Raw genomic sequence first — 19,760 nt, forward strand, 5'->3', positions numbered from 1 at the left:
ATCTACACCAACACTTAAAAAAAATTTTAAGCTTGACTAAAAAATTTCCGATCCCAAAAACCTTTTCAAAATAATCAAAAATCTACAAAAAAAACTGCTCTCGATCGGAAAAACGTCGTTTCGGAATAATAAAAAATAAAGTATTTTCGGTAATTTTTTCAGAAAAATCAAAACAAAAAGTACAAAGTAAACAGAAAAACATCGCCTGCAGTGGCTCCGATATTTTTTTGGTCCCAGAAGTCACAGAAATTGCACAAGAAAAAATCTTGTCTTATCCTCGGCGTCATGGACAATCGAGCCAATCAGGAAGTGAGAGAGTAGGGGAGACGAAGAGACGCAGAGACACAGGAGGGGGGCCCTACAGGAAGACGATGACTGGAGATGGCATGGAAAAAGATGAGGCAGACTATCATCTGCTATTCTAGTTTTGAGGAGAGAGGGAACTGATGTTGATGATGGACAATGAAACTATTTTCAAGTGGCGAGTTTTTGGGATTTTGGAAATTTTAGAAAAAAAGATTGCTTTTATTTTTGGAGAGATAAAATTTCGGATAAAAATATACGCATGGTGGGCCAGACTGTCCCATTACGGTTTGATCTACAAAAAATGCGGGAATTTTTGCGCAAAAATTGTGACGTCAGCGAAATCAGTTGATAACCCTGTGTCTCTTCTCCCGCAATTTTTGTAGATCTACGTAGATCAAACCGAAATCGGACGCTCTAACACCACATATATGGCAAGAAGCTTGTAAAATTACTGAAACAGTGGATTTTTCCAGAGTTGCAAAATTTTAATGCTCTTGAAAATGTGAAAAAGTAGATGAAGGACATTTTTTTGTTTCGAGAATTTTTTTAATTTATCGAGAATTGAGAAAAAATGTGTCAATTTTTATAGGTTTCTCACGAAGCTTCCAGAAAATTTTCACACCCCAAAAACTCAAAAATTTTCTGAAAAATTCCGCCAAAAAATTTTAAAGAACGTTTCTACGAGGTGCAGCTGTGAACAAAATACAATATTCAAAAATATAAATATTTCAAACATAATTTGATCATAAAACCGGAAGAAACATTTTTTGAACCCGGGCTTCCAAAAACTCGTAAAACAGAGTTTCCCAGTTTTTTGGCTCAAAATTGAAATAAAAACTTCTAGAATTTTTCAAAATTTAGTCCAATAATTGATAATTTTAATACGGTAGAAAAGTAGGTACCGGGATGTGCGGTAACCGAGATTTTCGGCAACCGGTAATTGCCGAAGTTGTCGAGCCCAAAATGTTTCGGCAACCGGCAACTAGGTTTTAAAATTTTCCTTGAAATCATATTTTTGAGCGTTTTAGATTTTAGCATTTTTCAGGCTTTCTGTATGATTTTTTCTGAGCTTCAAAATGTTTGACATTGATATCGGCAATTGCCGAAATTGCCGAACTCTAAAAATTTCGGCAACCGGCAATTGCCGAAATTGCCGAACCCAAAAAGTTTCGGCAACTTTTCGGCAACCGGCAACTTGTTTGCGATATTTGGTCGGACGCAAATAAATAACGCAACTGATGAAAAGTTTTAAATTTTGAACAGTTGAGCAGTTCCAAAGAGCCCGTCCGGCTCTAAGCCTGTGTTCAAAACAAAAGGAAGCGGCTCCAAAATGTTGCAGTTTTATCTATAGCCGCCGCCGCAAAGCACAGCGTCATCATCAAGTCTTCTCTGTGAAATTCGCATCAATCGGAAGTACAATTCACTGTTTGCGGGTCCATTCTCGACTTCCTTTTCATGTCTTCTTTCTACTCAACTCATTTGTGTATGTGTTGCAACGTGGGGTGGGGGACCCCATAAAAAGTAGCTAGGCCACCTAGTAGTGGGTAATTACTTGTACCCTCTCACCGACACTGATGAATAGAAAATGAGTGTGGGAAGAACCAGGGGATGAGCCGCCCCGGAAAGGACATAAAAACCGGTTTAAATCGGAAAATATTGGAGGAGTGAAAAGAAAGACGGCGGCAAAAATCAGACGGAGCAATTACAAAATGTGGGTAGCCTTCGGATTGGGTCAGCAGAAAAAAAAGAGGGAAATGAGTCATAAAACCGGGTAAGGGAGCTAATAGAATGGGTCCAGAGGGTGGCATTGGGGTATATACCTAAATAGGCAAAAAAAAATCTAGTAGGTAGGAAGGAAGGTAGATAGGAAGGTAGGAAGGTAGGTAGGTATGTAGGTAGGTAGGTAGGAAGGCAGGTAGGTACGCAGGTAGGAAGGTAGGCAGGCAGGTAGGAGTAGGTGGGAGTAGGTAGGTAGGGATCGTAATTTTTTTAAACTTCCGTCGGAATTAAAACAAAATATTGTTTTTTCTTCAAATGTTTAAATTTTGAGTAAAGCTCCAAAATGATACTTTTTAAGAACTGTTCAAGCTTGAATTCTGGATTTTTTTTTTCTGGAAAATTTAGCATAAGAACTTCTGCGGTTAATTTTTAGTTAAAATAAATAAATTTTGAATTTTAATTTCCACCTTTTAAAAAATGTAATTCCAATTACGCGCCTTTAATCTTATTTAATTTTGTTTTAATTTTGCGGCTCAATTATGAAAAAAAAATTAACTTTAATTTTGAGCTCGTCAAGACTTTTGGAACAAAATAAAAATTCTAAAAATCAAATTTTCCTTCAAAAATTCAAGAAAATTAAAATCGAGTGAATATTTTCCCCTCAAAAATATCGAAATTTGAAGCTCCCACCCAAAATTTTTAGAGAAACAATTGAACTTCGAACTTCCCTTAAATGGATGTAGCGATGAAATTTGAATTTCGCGCCAAAAGGATTTTTTCAAAATTTTGAAAACGTTAGTGGAACACAGCAAAAAATGGCTAAAAATTCTACTCTAATTTCTCAACACCCTGGACTCATTTATTATCCACAAAAACATTATGCCCCTTCCCGTTAACATTATCAAAAATTCACACAGAGAGAAACATCAGGGGCGGCTCGATGAAACCATGAAAACCAAATGGAGACGACACATACACACATTGATAATTCCACGCAAAATGGGCGGCCTAAGGGGGGGGGGTGCCCAATTGAGTTAGAGACCGCCCGGGTAGTGGTACTGGTGGTGGATAAGGAAAATGGGGAGGAGGGGGCATTCCAAAGGGACTCTCTCTCTTCGATTCGATTAGCTCACCCGTTGTGTGAACTCATAACAACAGATGGACATGTAAGGAGTGTGTGGACGGAGTTTTAGGAGAAATGGTTCACACCTTTTGGGTGATGAGGGAATTTTTTCTGATTAGTGGTTTGGGTATTGTGAAATTGTATGGAAATTGAAGGAAATTTGGAAAAATGGGGTGCAAGCTGAGGCACGGAAATGCCTGCCTGCCTATTGGGCAGCCTACGCCTATCAAACAACTGGCACCTACCTGCCTACTAGGCAACCAATATGTGCCTACAACGCACCCAACACGACCTAGGCAACCTATGTTCGCCTCTATTTCAACCAATACTTGCATTCAAGGAAACCAACGCCCTGAAACGGAGCCTAAGCCTACCTATACAGCCTGCAAATAATGCCTACGCCAACTTCAAAGCGGCGAGAATGAATTTTATGTTTGCCTACAAAGTACCTTATGCCTGCCTTCAAGGATGCCTACGCTTGCCTACCAGGCAATGAATACCTACCTAATAAAATGCAACCTACGCCTACCTCTCAGGCCACTTAGGACGGTTCTCCAAAATGCTCGCCTGCCTACTATGCAAATACGCCTGGCGACATGTACCTGACGGCGCGGCCTCTTGCCTAGACCCCTGCCTACAGTTAAAATTCATGCAAGTCTTTTTTTAACTTACACAAAAAACATATTTTTCACACCTACAGGCATTTAAAAGACATTATATTTTAAATTTTGCGTCATATTTTCAAAAATAAATTCAAAATTCAAAATTTTCATTCAAAAATATATTTTTTATGAAAAAGTTCAAATTTCGTGACGAGAAATCTTTTTAAAATTATTCCGAATTTTGAATCAAACTTTATATGTCTTTTTGAACTAAAATATATAAGGATCCTCGAAAAGAAGCATCTGAACACCATAAGAATTCCATTAGGGGGTTGCCAAAAGTGGGCAATTCGCTTGGGAGCCCTTCAAATCAGAATGTGTTGGGCTCAATGAGCTTGATCTCTTTGGATTATAATCTTTTTCTTGGTAATTCCTATCTACTAAATTTCTTTTTAAAAAAAAAGCTCCTGCCGCTGAAATGAGTAACATCTGGAACGAAACTGCTTGATTCTAGAAGAAAATCGACGAAAAAAAGAGACGAGATTGTTACGAATAGAGAAAACGAAAAATAAAAATGCAATCAAAGCGTTTCAAACTAAAACCCTTTTTGCAATTTTACTCGCGGAAAGATGTGCTCCGTCCACACGGCGACAAATTTCGCGCGCTTCGAGAAGAAAAAGAGATGCGTAGAAGAAGTGAATGAGATGGGAAAATGAGTAAAAAGAGTAGTACTTGTATAGGTGGAAGTTCCCACAGTAGATGTACTACTGCTGGAAGGACATGGGAGATTCTGGTATAATTTTTAATTATAAAAAAATATGGTGATTTTGTTTTAAATTTTGATTTTTTTTTTGGTTATAAATACAACACTTTTGGTGCAAAAAGCAAAAAGCTAATTTTCTGAGAACAACATATTTGGCGTGCAAATTATCTCGTAGCGAAAACTACAGTAATTCTTCAAATGACTACTGTAAATAGAGCTTGTGTCGATTTACGGGCTCGATTTTCGAAGTGAATTGTTTTTCGAATAGTTACAGCAATGTTCTATTTTATTAATTTTAATTTTCCATCGATAAATAAATTATTCAAAGACAATTCGAAAATCGAGCCCGTAAATCGCCACAAGCGCTACAGTAGTAATTTAAAGAACTACTGTAGTTTTCGCTACGAGATATTTTGCGCGTCAAATATGTTGCACAATACGCATGTACGCAATACGCAAATACGCACAATACGCAAAAATTACAGCGAGGCTAAATTGCATTCTTTAAATAATAGGAGTTTGGACAAGAATAAGTCATAAAGCAAAAAAAAAAGTTCTCAGCAAGACCGGATGGAAATTTATAATGAGCTCACACCTCTCGGGTGCTCGTAAAAATTTTCAAGTGACGAGATCGTTTGCGGCACGTTTTGATTTTTTTTCTTGTTCTACGGAAGTATAAAGAATATGTAAAAAATTTGAGTAGGTCTGAACAGGTTTCGAAACAAAATTTTGAAAAGACGTAGGACTGTATTGTTGACCAAAATTCTTAGAATGCGTATTATACAACACATTTGACTCGCAAAATATCTCGTAGCGAAAACTACAGTAATCCTGTTTAAATGACTACTATAGCACTGGCGTCGATTTAATAGAATATGTATTAAAATTGAACAAAAATTGAGAAAATAGAAAATAATATGAAGAAACAACGAAGGAAAATGGAAAATCGCTACCATTTTCGAACACATTTCGAAAATCGAGCTCGTAAATCGGCATAAGCGCTACCGTAGTCATTTGAAAACTTACTGTAGTTTTCGCTACGAGATATTTTGTGCTTCAAATATGTTGTGCAATACGCATTCTCAGAATTTTATGGTCATGTAGTACAATAAGAATAAAAAATGGCCAAAATCAGATAATAAAAAAAACTCGGCCACCAAAAACAGGAAAAATCTTGAAGAACGAAACAGTTTGTATTTCGATGTTTTCCGGCAAATCGGCAAATTGACGGAATTGAAATTTCCGGCAAATTGGCAAACCGGCGACTTGCCGGAATGGAAATTTCCGGCAAATCGGGCGAATTGCCGGAATTGAACATTTCCGGCAAACTGGCAAATTCCCGGAATTGAAATTTCCGGAAAATCGGCAAATTTTCAGCAAATTTTTCGGCAAGTGTTTTTGCACATATTTTTTTGAAAATCGGCAAATGCCGGAATTGAACATTTCCGACAAATGGGCAAACCGGCAAATCGCCAATTTTGAAAAGTTCCTGCAAATCAGCAAACCGGCAAATCGGTAAACTGTCGGAATTGAAAATTTCCGGCAAATCGGCAAATTTGCCGGAATTCAAAATTTCTAGCAAATCGGCAAATCGGGCAAATCGACAAACTGGCAGTTTGCCGAAAATCAATATTACCGGCAAAACGGGAAACCGGCAGTTTGCCGAAAATCAAAATTTCCGGCAAAACGGGCAAACCGGCAATTTGCCAATACCAGTTTCATTTTTAGAGGAAAAAAAAAACGCAAAAATGAGCAAAAATCGTCGGAGCCATTGATTCCTGTCTCTCATCATATATCAATCCGTAACGTTCAAATGGCACCCCAATCACCACCGCTGGCCAGGGCTTCTCGGTCAGCCGGGCGGAAAAAAACATTTTCACTCATCACGACAATGTGTAAAGTTTACACGGACGAGAACAAAAAAAATTCATGTGGTTATCAGAGTGAGCTCCGTGAGCTCCGTGAGCTCCGATAATAACATTCAAGGATCGCATTTCATGTTGTACTTTTTTGTTGTTTAATGTCTATATATATTACACCATTTTCATATCTTTCATAGACAGAAATGAAATTATACAAGAAAAATCGAATATTCGGGAGTCAAGGGAGAGGGGGATAATTAAATAAATTAATAGTGTTATTTTGAAATAAGGAATAACGAATAATAATTTCGGAATGGGATGGGGAGGTAAAACATTTTCACGAGTACAGGGCTCGGGGGGAATATGGAGAGAGAGAGAGAAAAAGGCCCCTAAAACACTAAAAAAAGTCGGGAAAAAATGTGCAGTAAAGCTGTGTGTGTGTGTTACCCGAGGACCAAGGTAAATTAAAAGCATGGTGTGTTGGTGTGTTGTGTGTGTCCATATAAAATGGAAGCCTAATGGAAAAAAATTGGAGATTATATTGGGGGGAATTATTCAATTATTTTTTTTTTAAAGTCATGTACAGATAAAACAGGGAGCAGAAAAAAGTCATTGAGGGGAACTGGGGGGGAATGAATCAGAAAAAAAAAGTGAAGAAAAATGGGGAATTACAGGAATGTATAAAGAAAATTAAAAAAGCAAAAGAGGCACAAAATGGCACGAATAGGATAGATTTTTGGATGGGAAGGCATTTGAAGAAGAAGAAGAAGAAGAAGAAGATCTCTCTACAGTCACACAAATCACGGTTGACGGCTTCTAGCTCTAAAAATAAAAAAAAAGACATAAGAACATAGACAATTTCTTAAAGAAGGAGTATCGTGTCAATGGGGGAAATTGTTTTAAAATGTATTAGTATTGGTTGGTGCTCAAACTTCAAATTATTGCAAAAGAAAAACGGGAAAATGGCTGGGACTAGTTTTTCACTTGGTGGCCTAGAAATCCTAAAGTTCGGCCACCGATTTTTTTTAGATTGATTTTAATGATTTCTAGGGTGGTTTTTAATGGTTTTAAAGTTTTAAACAATTTTTCAGTTCAAAAATTCAAAAATTTCAGTTATAAATCCTAATTTTGCAATAAAAACAAATGTAAAATCGGTGGCCGAACTTTTGGGAATTCTAGGCCATCAGGGAATCAAAAGTTCGGCCACCGATTTTTTTTATTCGTTTTTAATGATTTTTAGGAAATTTTCAGTCGTTCTCAGTCTTTCTAGACATTTTTTCAGGTGGGGGACTAACTTTCCACTTGATGGCCTAGAAAATCAAAAGTTCGGCCACCGATTTTTTTTTTCGATTTTCATCATTTTCAGGTCAGTTTAGGCCAATTTTTCTAATTTTTTCGCCAAAATTTTTCGCCGCTTCCTAACCACCACTCTGGCCCGATGCTGTGGCCTAGAATTTGTTTAAAACCGTAAAAACCACCCTAGAAATCATTAAAATCAATTTTAAAAAATCGGTGGCCGAACTTTAGGAGTTCTAGGCCACCAAGTGAAAAACTAGTCCCAGCCACTTTCAGCCATTTTCCGGTTTTTCTTTTGCAATAATTGGAAGTTTGAATACAAAAATACTTCATTTTAAAACAATTTCCCCCATTGACGATACTCCTTCTTTAATCGTTAATCTCTACCTTGTCACCATTTTGTGATCCGAATTCTCGTCGTCACCACCGATTCCGGCGGTCGCTGCCGTCACTGATCCTCTCTTCTTTTTCGTGGCGCCTGCAAACTCGTCGTCGACCGTCTTAGTGTTCTTGCGTCGAGCTGCTGCGGAGCGAGTCTTCTTGGCAACAGCTGTAGTGTCGGTTGCTAGTTCCGGAGTTGCAGTTTCGCTTCGGTTTGTACCCTGAAGTAATACCTTTATTAATTTTTGTTATCTTTTTTCAAAGCTTGACTACTCAAAATGTGCTGAAACAAACGAATTCTTCTCGAAAAATTTTTCAGAAAATTTAATGGCGGTTCAAAGTTTCAAAAAAATTACTTGTTTTTGCTAAAATGTGCCCAAATGCACAAATTTTTTTAATGGCGGTAGTATAAAAAGTTCAACAAAAAATCCTCGTTTTAGCTAAAATCTCCAATTTTTGCCAACTTTTCCGGGTTGGCAATAAGATTTTATATAATTAGATCATTCTTTATTGCATATTTCGATCGTTTATCTCATAATATTTTATTGATTTAGGTATATTTAAAACACTATATTTTGGGTACCTATCGGCTTTAAATGTACCTACATCAATGTATTAATATGAGATAAATTACCAAAATATTCAATAATATCAAATCCAATTCCCAGAACGGAAAAGTTGAAAAAATTGAAGGTTTTAGCTGAAATTAGGGTTTTTTTTTGGAATTTTGACACCCAGAAATCCAGTCCTCAGATATACCTCACTGGAAGCTGCATCATCTTCTCTCTCAGCTTGATCCGCTTGTTGAACTTCAATTTTCTCAGTCTCCTCATTCGTTTCATCTTCATCCTCAGTCTTTTTCTCATGATCATCTTTCTGAAATTTGAAAATTTCAAATTTTTAGGTGTTCTTTTTAATCAAAATGCTAATTTCCCAAAACTCACATCTTCAACAGGTCCCCCCACCTCTTGCCCTCCGTCTTGAGACTCCTTCCTCTTTGTCGATTTATTAGTCGCCGTAGTCCCTGGAGCCTTACAAGGCCTTCCTCGCTTCGGAATCTTCACAGCCGACTTATCATCCAACGACGACTCGGTGCTCATTCCACCACCAATTGCTCCAATTTCCTCAAAAACTTGTCCACCACCACCACCAAGATCTGATGTTACTGATGATGCTACAGGTGCTGCTGGAGTCGTCGGAGTCATTCCATAATCTTTTGAGCTATTCGAATGATCATCCAGATTCAACAGTGTCGTCTCAGTGCTTCCGCCGTATTCTCCACCATTCGCATTGTAGGATGAAGTCGACGATTTATCATCTGTCGATTGGCGGAGCAGTGTATTCGAATAGGATCTTCGTGGAGAGTACTCGGCAATCGTCATTCCGGCTGTTCCGGCGCCCAGCGATTTTTCGTCTTCAAATACCGTCGACAACTTCGACAGGAGCTCTTCTCGTTCGGCACGTTCCGATGGCTGAAATGTGCACAAAATTTCGAAAAAAATTCGTTAATTTCTTTAAAAATGCTGCCGACAAACCGTAAGATTGACAAGATTTTTATCGGTGCATCTAGTGAAGACCTCCTCATCCACAGCCATATCAATACATTTTCGAACGGTTGCCAGCGAGATGCCCATTATTTGGGAAGTCCATTGATCCGGCTTGGAAAATGGTGAATTGACAAGAGGATGACGAGCAGGAAGCCTGAAAATATATGTTTATTTAATATATACCGTATTTCTTCTATTAATATATTGGCTGCAATACTACTATTTTTCGATGGTCTTCCCGCATGCAATACTATTAGGGAGTGCAAGTCTAATAGGGAGTGCCACTACTATTTTTCAGAACATTTTTATGTGTTGGGGCTTACTAGATTCTACTTGCAAAAAACTCAAATTTTATTTGGAAGTATAGAAAATTTGATTGAAATTGCAACAAAAAGGTACGATAACTTCAATCTCTAAAAATTTTGTTATAAACTGTTGCAAAATAGGCAAAAAATGTTATTAAAATTTTAAAATTAGTAAGGAGGGTTTGCAACAAAAAAAAGTAGGTGCAAGACTATTAGGGAGTGCAACACTAATGTGTGCAAGTCTAAAAGGGAGGCCATACTAATAGAAAATATATACGGTATTCCATCCGTTTTTATATTAAATATTTTTGAAATCAACTTATTTATTTTCAGTTTTTTTACAAAATGGTCGGTTGCACCATGTTTTTTTCGAAATTAGTGTCAAAATATAGATAATAACTTGTTTCATCTAAAAATATAACATCCATATCAGCTGAAATATTTGAGAAAATGCTCGAAAATGGCCGGAAAATAGCCAATAGAAATCTCTAACTTTCAAGCCATTTCTGATCATTTCTTCAAATGTTTCAGTTCTAGTAAATGTTACTTTTTTTTAGATAAATTCAGTAGATTTTATATATTTTGACACCAATTTTTAATTGGAAAACATGGTACTAGATAGATCCACACCTGAACTAGTATATTATTCCTCTTAAATCAACTGAGTATTTTGGGAAGTTCCACAAAATGGTCGATTGCATCATGTTTTTCCATTTAAAAATTAGTATCAAAAAATAGAAAAACGGCTTTATTCTTCTAAAAAAATTACATTTATTTCAGCTTTAAAATTTGAGAAAATGCTCAAACTATATGAAAACTGAAAATTTCGGCAAAAATCCCGATTTCAACAATTTTTGAGCATATTCCAAAATGTTAACTGTCATTTTCAGATAAATCAAATCGACTTGATATTTTTGACCTTAAATGAAAAAAATTTTGGAAAAACATGGTGCAATCGACCATTTTGTAGAATTGCCGAAATAAATTATTCCTCTCTCATTCCCGCCAACACCCAATTCATATCTTATTCATCATCATCATCGCCGCTGAAAACCCCCGGTGAAGCATTTGCTGCCGCCGAAGACGACGACGTTGACGACGTCTTCTCGACAATGATGATGAGCCATTGGGGATTGACGAGTGAGAGAGAGAGAGAGGGAGATAGTGTCTGAGTGGTAACGGAGACGCAGTCAGGTAGGTAGGGGGTCACTGAAACCAATCGGGGGAGAGGCGCCGCCAAGAGAACGCAACGGGCGAGGAGGGTGCGTGCGCTTGCCGGGCAAGACGTTGAAGGCCAACGGACCGACCGACCGACCGACCGACCGACGACGACAAATGCAGCTCGTTTGCGCCGCTCTGTGCTCACGGAGCACACTCACTCTTGCATGTATACAGCCTCGGCGCTCAAGCGAAATGGCTGTCACAAGACTACAAGCTGACCTACTTCATCAGTACTCTGATGCGGAAACACGGAAACCTAACTGGGGACTCTTTTTTGGTCATCAGAGAGTTATGAGTCGAATGACATATTTTCTGGAAAGCTAATACAATGAACATATCGAATTCAAAATAAGTGTTCATATTGCCCAAATTGATGTGTTAAGACAATTTTTTTTCAACTCCGAATGCGTATGCCGTTGTTTTTGAAGCTTCATATCTCTCTCGACGGACTTTAAAGATACAAGAAAATAGTCAACTGACAAAATGTTAAGAACAATACGAAAATCATTATATTAAAATATAATTCCATTTGATGTGTTACGTACTCATGTAGTTATAAGCACTTAAAATGTTACAGGAGTACGTAACATGTCACATGGAATTATATTTTAATATAATGATTTTCGTATTGTTCTTAACGTTTTGTCAGTTGACTATTTTCTTGTATCTTTGAAGTCTGTCGAGATATGAAGCTTCAAAAACAACGACATTTTGGCTTATGGAGTTATTCAAGTAATGTAGCAAAATGTATTTAAATACATTTGTGACGTCACAAATGTATTTAAATACATGTTTTTATTTACTTGAATACAGGTGTGACGTAGCTTTTCTACACTTTCTAATTTTCCGACACTACTTGAATAACCCCATAACCCCATTAATATACGCACTCGGAGTTTTGAAAAAAATTGTCTTAACATCAATTTGGGCAACATTTTATTTTGAATTCGATATGTTCATTGTATTAGTTTTCCAAAAATATATCATTCGACACATAACTCTCGGGTGACCAAAAAAGAGTCCCTAGTTAGGTTTCCGTGTTTCCGCATCAGAGTACTGATGAAGTAGGCCAGCTTGTCTTGTGACAGCCATTGCCATAGTAAGCACGCAGATAATATAAGTCAATGATGAGAAATAATACTTACCGTTTAATAAATTCCCGATGGAAATGACAAACACGAGAAATGAGCATTCTCGATTGCTCACAAAGATGCGGGCGGCACGGTTTTCGACCGGCATCCTTCTTCGCCTTCGATTGAACAACGTCGAGCAGTGGGAAGTCTGCCATATCGGGAAACACTGAACCATCAACATCTTCATTGCTATTACTGCTATAGCGTGGCGAGCTCAAATCGTTGTGCTTCTTTCGGCGATGTGCAGCACCGCCACCACCATTCGTCAACGATCCCTCGTTCGAGTTTCTTGGCTTCGAAAAATTGAACATTGGCGCCGAACCATTCGAGGTTGGTGGTGGAGCAGGGATCTGTGGGGTACCGTAGCTCATGGATGGTGGAGTTCCTAGAAATAATTCAATATTGTATTTTTTTTTTTTGATAATATTTCGAATAAACCTGTCAATGGTGATTGCGTATTATAATATGGTTGTTGTTGCTGTTGTCCATGCATTCCGGGGGACATCATAGGCGCCTGTGGTTGCATATGATGATGTTGTGGTGGAACAGGAGGTTGGTAATAGGGATTCGATGTAGGAACAACTCCCGGTGGTCCATTCTGGTGCATTACCGGTGGGCCTGGTGGGGCGTAGAGAGAAGGTCCACGTTGTTGATAAGGATTTGACATTTGTCCGTACGGCTGATTCCTGAAAAATCGAGCTTTTTGATAATTGAAAATTATATTCTTTTCTTTAAATAAAATATGATCTATATCACTCAACTTTGCGCCGAAAATACGGTACCCGGCCTCGACAAGAGGAGTGCACCTTAAAAGAGTACTGTAACTTCAAATTTTTGTTACTGTGTAATATTCACAAATGTTTGTTTTTTTTTCCATTCCATTTTTTCCACTTTTCGAGAAATTCTTAATTAATAGTATGCGAAAAACAATGTTTTACACCAATGCTTCGAATTATTTATTTCAAATATATGAAAAAATTGAACTATATATATATATTTTACGATTCATTTTGTGAGCCAATTTTCAAAAAACTTTTAGACTTCAAAAAAAAATGGTGGAGGTCCCAAGAAATGATGCGGAAAATGTATAAAATTCAGCATTTTTTAAATGTCTAAAACGGATTCAAGGCTTCGGAAAAAGATGTAACAACACACAGATATAATTTTTAGGGATTCATGTTCAAACACAAAAAAATCAGGAATTTCTTGAAATTTTTTTTCGATAACATTAATAATTACTGTAATCGCTGTATTTTTTCCAAAACTTTCTGTAGATTCCCAACTCTCTCCTTACATTTCCCCTCTTCACTCGCTTGATGCTTTCCATCACAAGACCCCCAATGGACATATATTGCCCCTCCATCCTTTCTACTCGTCGTCGTCAGCAGCAGGGCCCCGCGGGCACTTCAGACGCGGTAAAGCATAGAGTCCCTATCGAAACAAGCAGCAGCAGCAGCAGCAGCAGTGAGAGCGCCGGGGAATAGTAGAACACGAAGAGAGGCTTCATTCGCTTCTCTTTTTCTCAGCTTCTCGCTGGCTCTATCATACCACTGATACTTCTCTCATTCCCCCCCCCCCCTCCCCCCGTGTCGGGGTCCCTCCGTCCGTCCACAACCACACATTTGCTTCAGCAGCCACCCATTCAGTCATGCATCGTCCCCTCTGCGCCTCTCTACACTATTTCCGGATGTGTGTGTGTGTGTGTGTGTGTGTGTGTATGACTGCGTCTCTCATCACTCTTCAGAATCTATGGGGCGCGCGACGACGACGACGGCGTCGAGACGGCAGTTTCCCGTGTTTCTACATGGTATTTAGAGATGGGTGGTTCACACACACACACGTATACACATGCACACACACACACACACACACACACACACCTTTGATTCAATTAGTAGAGGACAGAAGCTAACACACAAGAGAGTGTGAATGACGCTAAACGGAATTAGCGAATGGGTGACATGGGGCAGCAGCAACAACAGCGATGGGTTACTGTCAGGGACTTGAAATTTTTCACGTCGTCTCAGAATGTCCCATTTCGTTGTGATCTACAAAAAATGCGGGAGAAGAGACGCTCAACAATTAATTTAGCATGGTTAAGAACGTGTAGACGTCACATATTTTGGGCAAAAAAATCCCGCATTTTTTGTAGATCAAACAGTGATGGGACAGTCTGGCACCACGTGATTTCTTGGAATTTGGAAAAATTCGTTATTTTGTCGAGAAATAGTGTATATTTCTTAAATATTTAGTGTCATTCCATAGCCAAATATATAAAGTTGCACTTTGCCGCGGATATCTAGAACTTGAAATATTTCATCTAGAATATCTCCTGCGGACAGTTACCACCGATTATTCCTGATAGTCGTCTAAATTATCTCTAGGCAGTGGAAAGTTTTTGAAAAATTGCAAAATTGATCAGCATTTCAACAAATTATCGGTACTTCACGTGGAGTCAGAAAGTCACGTGGTACCATGCTGTCCCATCACGGTATGATCTACAAAAAATGCGGGAATTTTTAACCATACGAAATTCTTAACCATACGAAATCAGTTGAGAACTCTGCGTCTCTGCCCACCCGCATTTTTTGTAGTAGACCTGCGTAGATCAAGCCGAAATGAGGCATTCTGACGTCACGTGAAAAGTCCCATTTCGCTTTGATCTTCAAAAAATGCGGGAGGTGAGACGCAGAGTTCTCAACTGATTCCGTATGGATTAAGAACGTGCAGACGTCACATATTTTGGGCGAAATATTCCTGCATTTTTTGTAGATCAAACCGCAATGAGACAGCCTGACATCACGTGGTACTTACGACCTAGCTGAAATAGTATTTATCGAAAGTATAAAATATTTATATTTAAAATTTGAAAAAATGGGGAGGGAGGCGGCTATAGGTGCATTTTTTCATATTTATAATTCTTGAATTACACGTGGTGTCACGCTGTCCCACTATAATTTGATCTACAAAAAATGCGGGATTTTTTGCCCTGAAAAATGTGACGTCAGCACGTTCTTAACAATGCAAAACAACAATAAATCAGTGTCTCTTCTCCCGCATTTTTTGTAGATCTATAGAGCAACCCGAACTGGGACATTCTGGCACACATGTTCAGTTCAATATTCTCAATCCCCCAGAAAAACCTTCCCACCACTTCATATATATATATATATATATATCGTACTCCGTAGTTAGCATTGAGGCCAACAAGTATAGTCGATCGAAAACCGAAACAAGTTTTGCGTGTGAGTGTGAGAGAGAGCGGGGCGCGCGCGCACACGCAGAAGGATCCAATAATCGCTTGGTTCCGACAGCAGAAACGACGACGACGACGGCGGGGGGATCAGCCATCTCTCTCTCTCTCTCTCTCTCTCTCTTTCTACACAACCAAATGCCATAATAATGATTTGGGGGTGCTAGATCCCGCTGCCGTTATAGTGTCACTCACCATGAAGATGTTGGCGACGAGCTGTGCGTCTGTTGACTATCCAAATTCATAATCTGTCGAGTTTCTTCCTCGTGTGGGCGCATTCCCATTCCATAGGGCTGAAAATTGAATCGGTTATCTTAGCTTTTTTTTTATAATTAAATTAAATTGTAACCTGAGCAAAATTCGGAGGCGGTGTGCTCCGCGCAAGGTGCTGCTGAGCCGGTGGCTGGTAGAACTGCATCGTCTTCAACGTGTGCAGATGTTGATTGGCGAGCGGCGGTGCTGCTGGTGGTGTTGGATGATTCCCGTTGAAAGTGACAATGAATGGGTGTGGTGGATACTCTGGAAAAGACTGTGTGTGAAGAATATATAACGATATATAATGTTTTAAGAGAGAAAGTCTATTTTAAGAAAAATTATGGATGAATTTTCAGAAAAAAAAATTGCAATGATCCGGAGCTTTTAGGCTCCTAAAGTCTTAGAAAGCACATGGTGTAAGAATGCCTCATGCCAGCTTGATCTACGTAGATCTACAAAAAATGCGGGAGAAAGGCCACAACCTTTTCAACTAATTTCGCATGGTTAAGAACGTGATGACATCAAATTTTTTTGCGCGAAAAATTCCCGCATTTTTTGTAGATCAAACCGTAATGGGACTGTCTGGCACCAAGTAGATGTCAAAAGGAACTGTGTTGGCTTGAATCACACAACAACGAGAAAGACGAAGAAAGACGAATCTTCTAAGAAAGCAACGGAAATGTACTGCTAGGCGAAGGGTGCCATCTTCGCCTCCATCTCATCACATGACGAGTGTATGTGTGTGTGTGTGTGTGTGTGTGTGTGTGTGCTGCGAGACGAGTGTATGTGATGGGTGTGTGTGTGTGCATGTGCGTGTGTTCTTGAGGAAGAGTCCCGGGGTCTGAAAGGCGTCTGCGGGGAGCGAGCGGCGCCGCCACCGCGGTTTCTTCTTGGATCGGCGACGAAGAAGTGCATGGGAAAATAGTATGACGAATGTCGGAAACGCAGAAAAAGGGTCGCATACGATTTGGGAATATGAATATATATGGTTGTGAAGATCGGAGAGAACATCGGAGAGAGCAGAGAGCAGCAACCATGGAAATGTAGCCAGGCAAGAGATGATCCGGAGCTTTTAGGCTCCTAAAGTCTTAGAAAGCACATGGTGTAAGAATGCCTCATGCCAGCTTGATCTACGTAGATCTACAAAAAATGCGGGAGAAAGGCCACAACCTTTTCAACTAATTTCGCATGGTTAAGAACGTGATGACATCAAATTTTTTTGCGCGAAAAATTCCCGCATTTTTTGTAGATCAAACCGTAATGGGACTGTCTGGCACCAAGTAGATGTCAAAAGGAACTGTGTTGGCTTGAATCACACAACAACGAGAAAGACGAAGAAAGACGAATCTTCTAAGAAAGCAACGGAAATGTACTGCTAGGCGAAGGGTGCCATCTTCGCCTCCATCTCATCACATGACGAGTGTATGTGTGTGTGTGTGTGTGTGTGTGTGTGTGTGCTGCGAGACGAGTGTATGTGATGGGTGTGTGTGTGTGCATGTGCGTGTGTTCTTGAGGAAGAGTCCCGGGGTCTGAAAGGCGTCTGCGGGGAGCGAGCGGCGCCGCCACCGCGGTTTCTTCTTGGATCGGCGACGAAGAAGTGCATGGGAAAATAGTATGACGAATGTCGGAAACGCAGAAAAAGGGTCGCATACGATTTGGGAATATGAATATATATGGTTGTGAAGATCGGAGAGAACATCGGAGAGAGCAGAGAGCAGCAACCATGGAAATGTAGCCAGGCAAGTGGTGTCAGGCTGTCCCATCACGGTTTGACCTACAAAAAATGCGGGAATTTTTTCCCCAGAAAATGTGACGTCAGCACGTTCTTAACCATGCGAAATCAGTTGAAAACTCTGCGTCTCTACTCCCGCATTTTTTGTAGATCTAGGTAGATCAAACCGAAATGGGACAGTCTGAGACCACGTGGCCAGGATGTATACAAAACAATGGAAACAGTCTAATCCGCTATGAAAATGAAGTGCTAAGCGAAGGCATCTAAAGTCATAAATGAAGTTTAAGACAAAACGATACTCCACTCGGAACGTTAGCAGGATACAGAGCTTCCCTTCGGAATACTTTACATCTGACTGCTTGCTGCATGTGTGTTCTTAATAGAACACGCTGCTGCAAAGAGATGCAGAGAGAAATGGGAAATGATGCTGTGCTCGGACGGGCGTGAGCTTGACAACACGCATGATGATTGGAAAGAGTCGGTCGGACGGAAGGGAGTGAGGCATAGGGGGGGGGGGGGGGGGAAGGGAATGGACTGACAAAGCAAATGATGGGCCCCGGGATCCGGGTGGCAGGGGGGGGGGATGATGGGAATGGCGAAGACGACGGAGAAAATGTAATGGATGGCAATATAGACTTCATCTGATCCTTTACGTATAATTAGCTAGGCATCGTCATCACAAACGATACAAGCTGTCAGAAGTTGCACGTGATGTTAGGCTGACCCATCACGGTTTGATCTACAAAAAATTCGGAATTTTTTTGGCCAAAAGGGTGTGACGTCAGCATGTTCTTAGAGAACTCTCAACTCCCGCATTTTGTGTAGATCTACGTAGATCAAATGGGAGACTCTGACACCACGTCAAGTTATCAAACTAGGATGTATGCCTAAAGTTGAACTTCGGTCTTATCCGTATAACTCCATTTCTAGGTTACAGGAACTTCGGAGTTGATCTAGGCATGGAGTTTAACGAATAAGAATCAATTTTAAGCATCCTAGTTTGATAACTGATGGCTTCCAAATTAGCTTTTATCAATGAATTCGTAATGACGATGCCTCACTAATTAAGTAAAAAGAGGGAAAAACTGAGTCAAGCACGTGGTGTCAGAGTGTCTCATTTAGGCTTGATCTACGCAGATCTACGAAAAAAAGCGGGAGAAGAGACACAGAGTTCTCAACTAATTTCGCATGGTTAGAAACGTGCTGACGTCACATTTTTTTGGGGAAAAAATTCCCGCATTTTTTGTAGATCAAACCGAAATGAGACACTTTGACACCACGTGGTCAAGTAGTAAAATCCAAATTTTACAAATAGATCAAGGGCAAGCATGGAAAGCAAACTGCTCCCGGCAGGCATAGAAATTGACACCAAACCAATAAAGGGATATATAGTGTCAATGTCTATACCGCCTCGATTTGATACGATTGTGTAGCGCTAGTCTTGAAGCCAATGTAGCCTCGTTGTTGTGTCTGAATGGCGGGAGATCTGTCCATCATCCCTCAGTTCCGAAGCTACCAGTAAAACCACGGGACTTGGGGGCCTGAACTGAATGGTGGGGATAGGGTATTGTGGGAGTTAGGGAGGAAAATAGAGAGTTGGAGAGACACAGAGAAAGCGAAAAGTGGAAAGAAAGGCAGTGAAAACGAGGGAAAGCAGAGGCGGCGGCGGCGGCGGCGACACAACGACGAAGACGACAACGACGACGACGACAACGAGTGCGGCGGCGGCGGTGGCCTCCGGGGGGCGAAATAGACAGGCTGAGTGGTGTGGTGGGGCACATACGAGAAAGGAGAGAGTCCCCTCGTTTTCCCCCCACTCTTTCCATTTTCGATGACTAGTCATGGGCGGCGCGCGCGCGGCAACGGGAAAGTGGCGACGACGACGACGAAGACCAACCAACCCGACGATGGCAATGAACGGAATGGGGAGAAGAGGGCGACCAACCGGGAGGGGTCAAATCGATACGTCCTGAGAAGAAAAAGAAGAAGAAGAAGAAGCAGTAGTAGTAGTAGAAGACGTCGGGGGGACCCTCAAGCTGTTGAGAAGCCGCTGCCGCCGCCCCGTTGGCAAAGCTACGGTTACCGGGAATCGAAACCGGCGGCGATGAGGAGGAGGAGGAGGAGGCGCAGGTGAGCAGACGGTTGACGCCGGCGGAAATAAATTGTTTTTGTTCGAATGTACCGTTTGGACGGTTTGGGGTTGTGGTGGTGGTGGTGGTCGGCCCGCCGTTGTGTGATAGCATGTGTAGTTGGGAATATATA

General features: G+C 40.2%; 1 protein-coding gene and 8 non-coding genes across 11 annotated transcripts; 5 read left to right on the forward strand and 4 right to left on the reverse strand.

Moving 5' to 3' along the window:
- Nucleotides 1–1,707: 1,707 nt before the first annotated feature.
- Y54G2A.71 lies at nt 1,708–1,759 on the forward strand. The gene has a single exon (NR_053005.1). It is a non-coding gene; the product is annotated as an Unclassified non-coding RNA Y54G2A.71 (non-coding RNA).
- Y54G2A.59 lies at nt 1,708–1,759 on the reverse strand. Its single transcript, NR_053006.1, has one exon. It is a non-coding gene; the product is annotated as an Unclassified non-coding RNA Y54G2A.59 (non-coding RNA).
- A 2,548-nt stretch (nt 1,760–4,307) lies between these two features.
- On the reverse strand, nt 4,308–4,411 carry Y54G2A.60. Its single transcript, NR_053007.1, has one exon. It is a non-coding gene; the product is annotated as an Unclassified non-coding RNA Y54G2A.60 (non-coding RNA).
- Nucleotides 4,412–6,506: 2,095 nt separating this feature from the next.
- Nucleotides 6,507–15,929, reverse strand: Y54G2A.26 (the record flags this gene model as incomplete). 3 transcript variants are annotated; one of them, NM_001028328.4, is made up of 9 exons in its annotated part: nt 6,507–7,197; nt 8,059–8,273; nt 8,812–8,928; nt 8,997–9,524; nt 9,588–9,753; nt 12,271–12,643; nt 12,697–12,944; nt 15,707–15,804; nt 15,861–15,929. In NM_001028328.4, 9 exons carry the CDS (start codon nt 15,927–15,929, stop codon nt 7,176–7,178), a joined length of 1,836 nt encoding a protein of 611 aa, NP_001023499.1. The 3 variants fall into 3 exon arrangements, with proteins under 3 accessions (NP_001023499.1, NP_001023500.1, NP_001368199.1); NM_001028329.4 differs by lacking the exons at nt 15,707–15,804; nt 15,861–15,929 and having other exon boundaries at nt 7,176–7,197; nt 12,697–12,925; NM_001380121.1 differs by lacking the exons at nt 12,271–12,643; nt 12,697–12,944; nt 15,707–15,804; nt 15,861–15,929 and having other exon boundaries at nt 7,176–7,197; nt 9,588–9,686.
- Y54G2A.62 lies at nt 15,462–15,603 on the forward strand. Its single transcript, NR_053008.1, has one exon. It is a non-coding gene; the product is annotated as an Unclassified non-coding RNA Y54G2A.62 (non-coding RNA).
- A 565-nt stretch (nt 15,930–16,494) lies between the features above and the next one.
- Nucleotides 16,495–16,643, forward strand: Y54G2A.64. The gene has a single exon (NR_053009.1). It is a non-coding gene; the product is annotated as an Unclassified non-coding RNA Y54G2A.64 (non-coding RNA).
- Nucleotides 16,644–17,813: 1,170 nt separating this feature from the next.
- Nucleotides 17,814–18,109, forward strand: Y54G2A.66. Its single transcript, NR_053010.1, has one exon. It is a non-coding gene; the product is annotated as an Unclassified non-coding RNA Y54G2A.66 (non-coding RNA).
- A 1,067-nt stretch (nt 18,110–19,176) lies between these two features.
- Nucleotides 19,177–19,325, reverse strand: Y54G2A.68. Its single transcript, NR_053011.1, has one exon. It is a non-coding gene; the product is annotated as an Unclassified non-coding RNA Y54G2A.68 (non-coding RNA).
- On the forward strand, nt 19,226–19,374 carry Y54G2A.69. Its single transcript, NR_053012.1, has one exon. It is a non-coding gene; the product is annotated as an Unclassified non-coding RNA Y54G2A.69 (non-coding RNA).
- Nucleotides 19,375–19,760: the final 386 nt, after the last annotated feature.

This window comes from Caenorhabditis elegans, chromosome IV (genome assembly GCF_000002985.6).
Source record: "Caenorhabditis elegans chromosome IV".
Classification (NCBI taxonomy): Eukaryota; Metazoa; Nematoda; class Chromadorea; order Rhabditida; family Rhabditidae; genus Caenorhabditis; species Caenorhabditis elegans.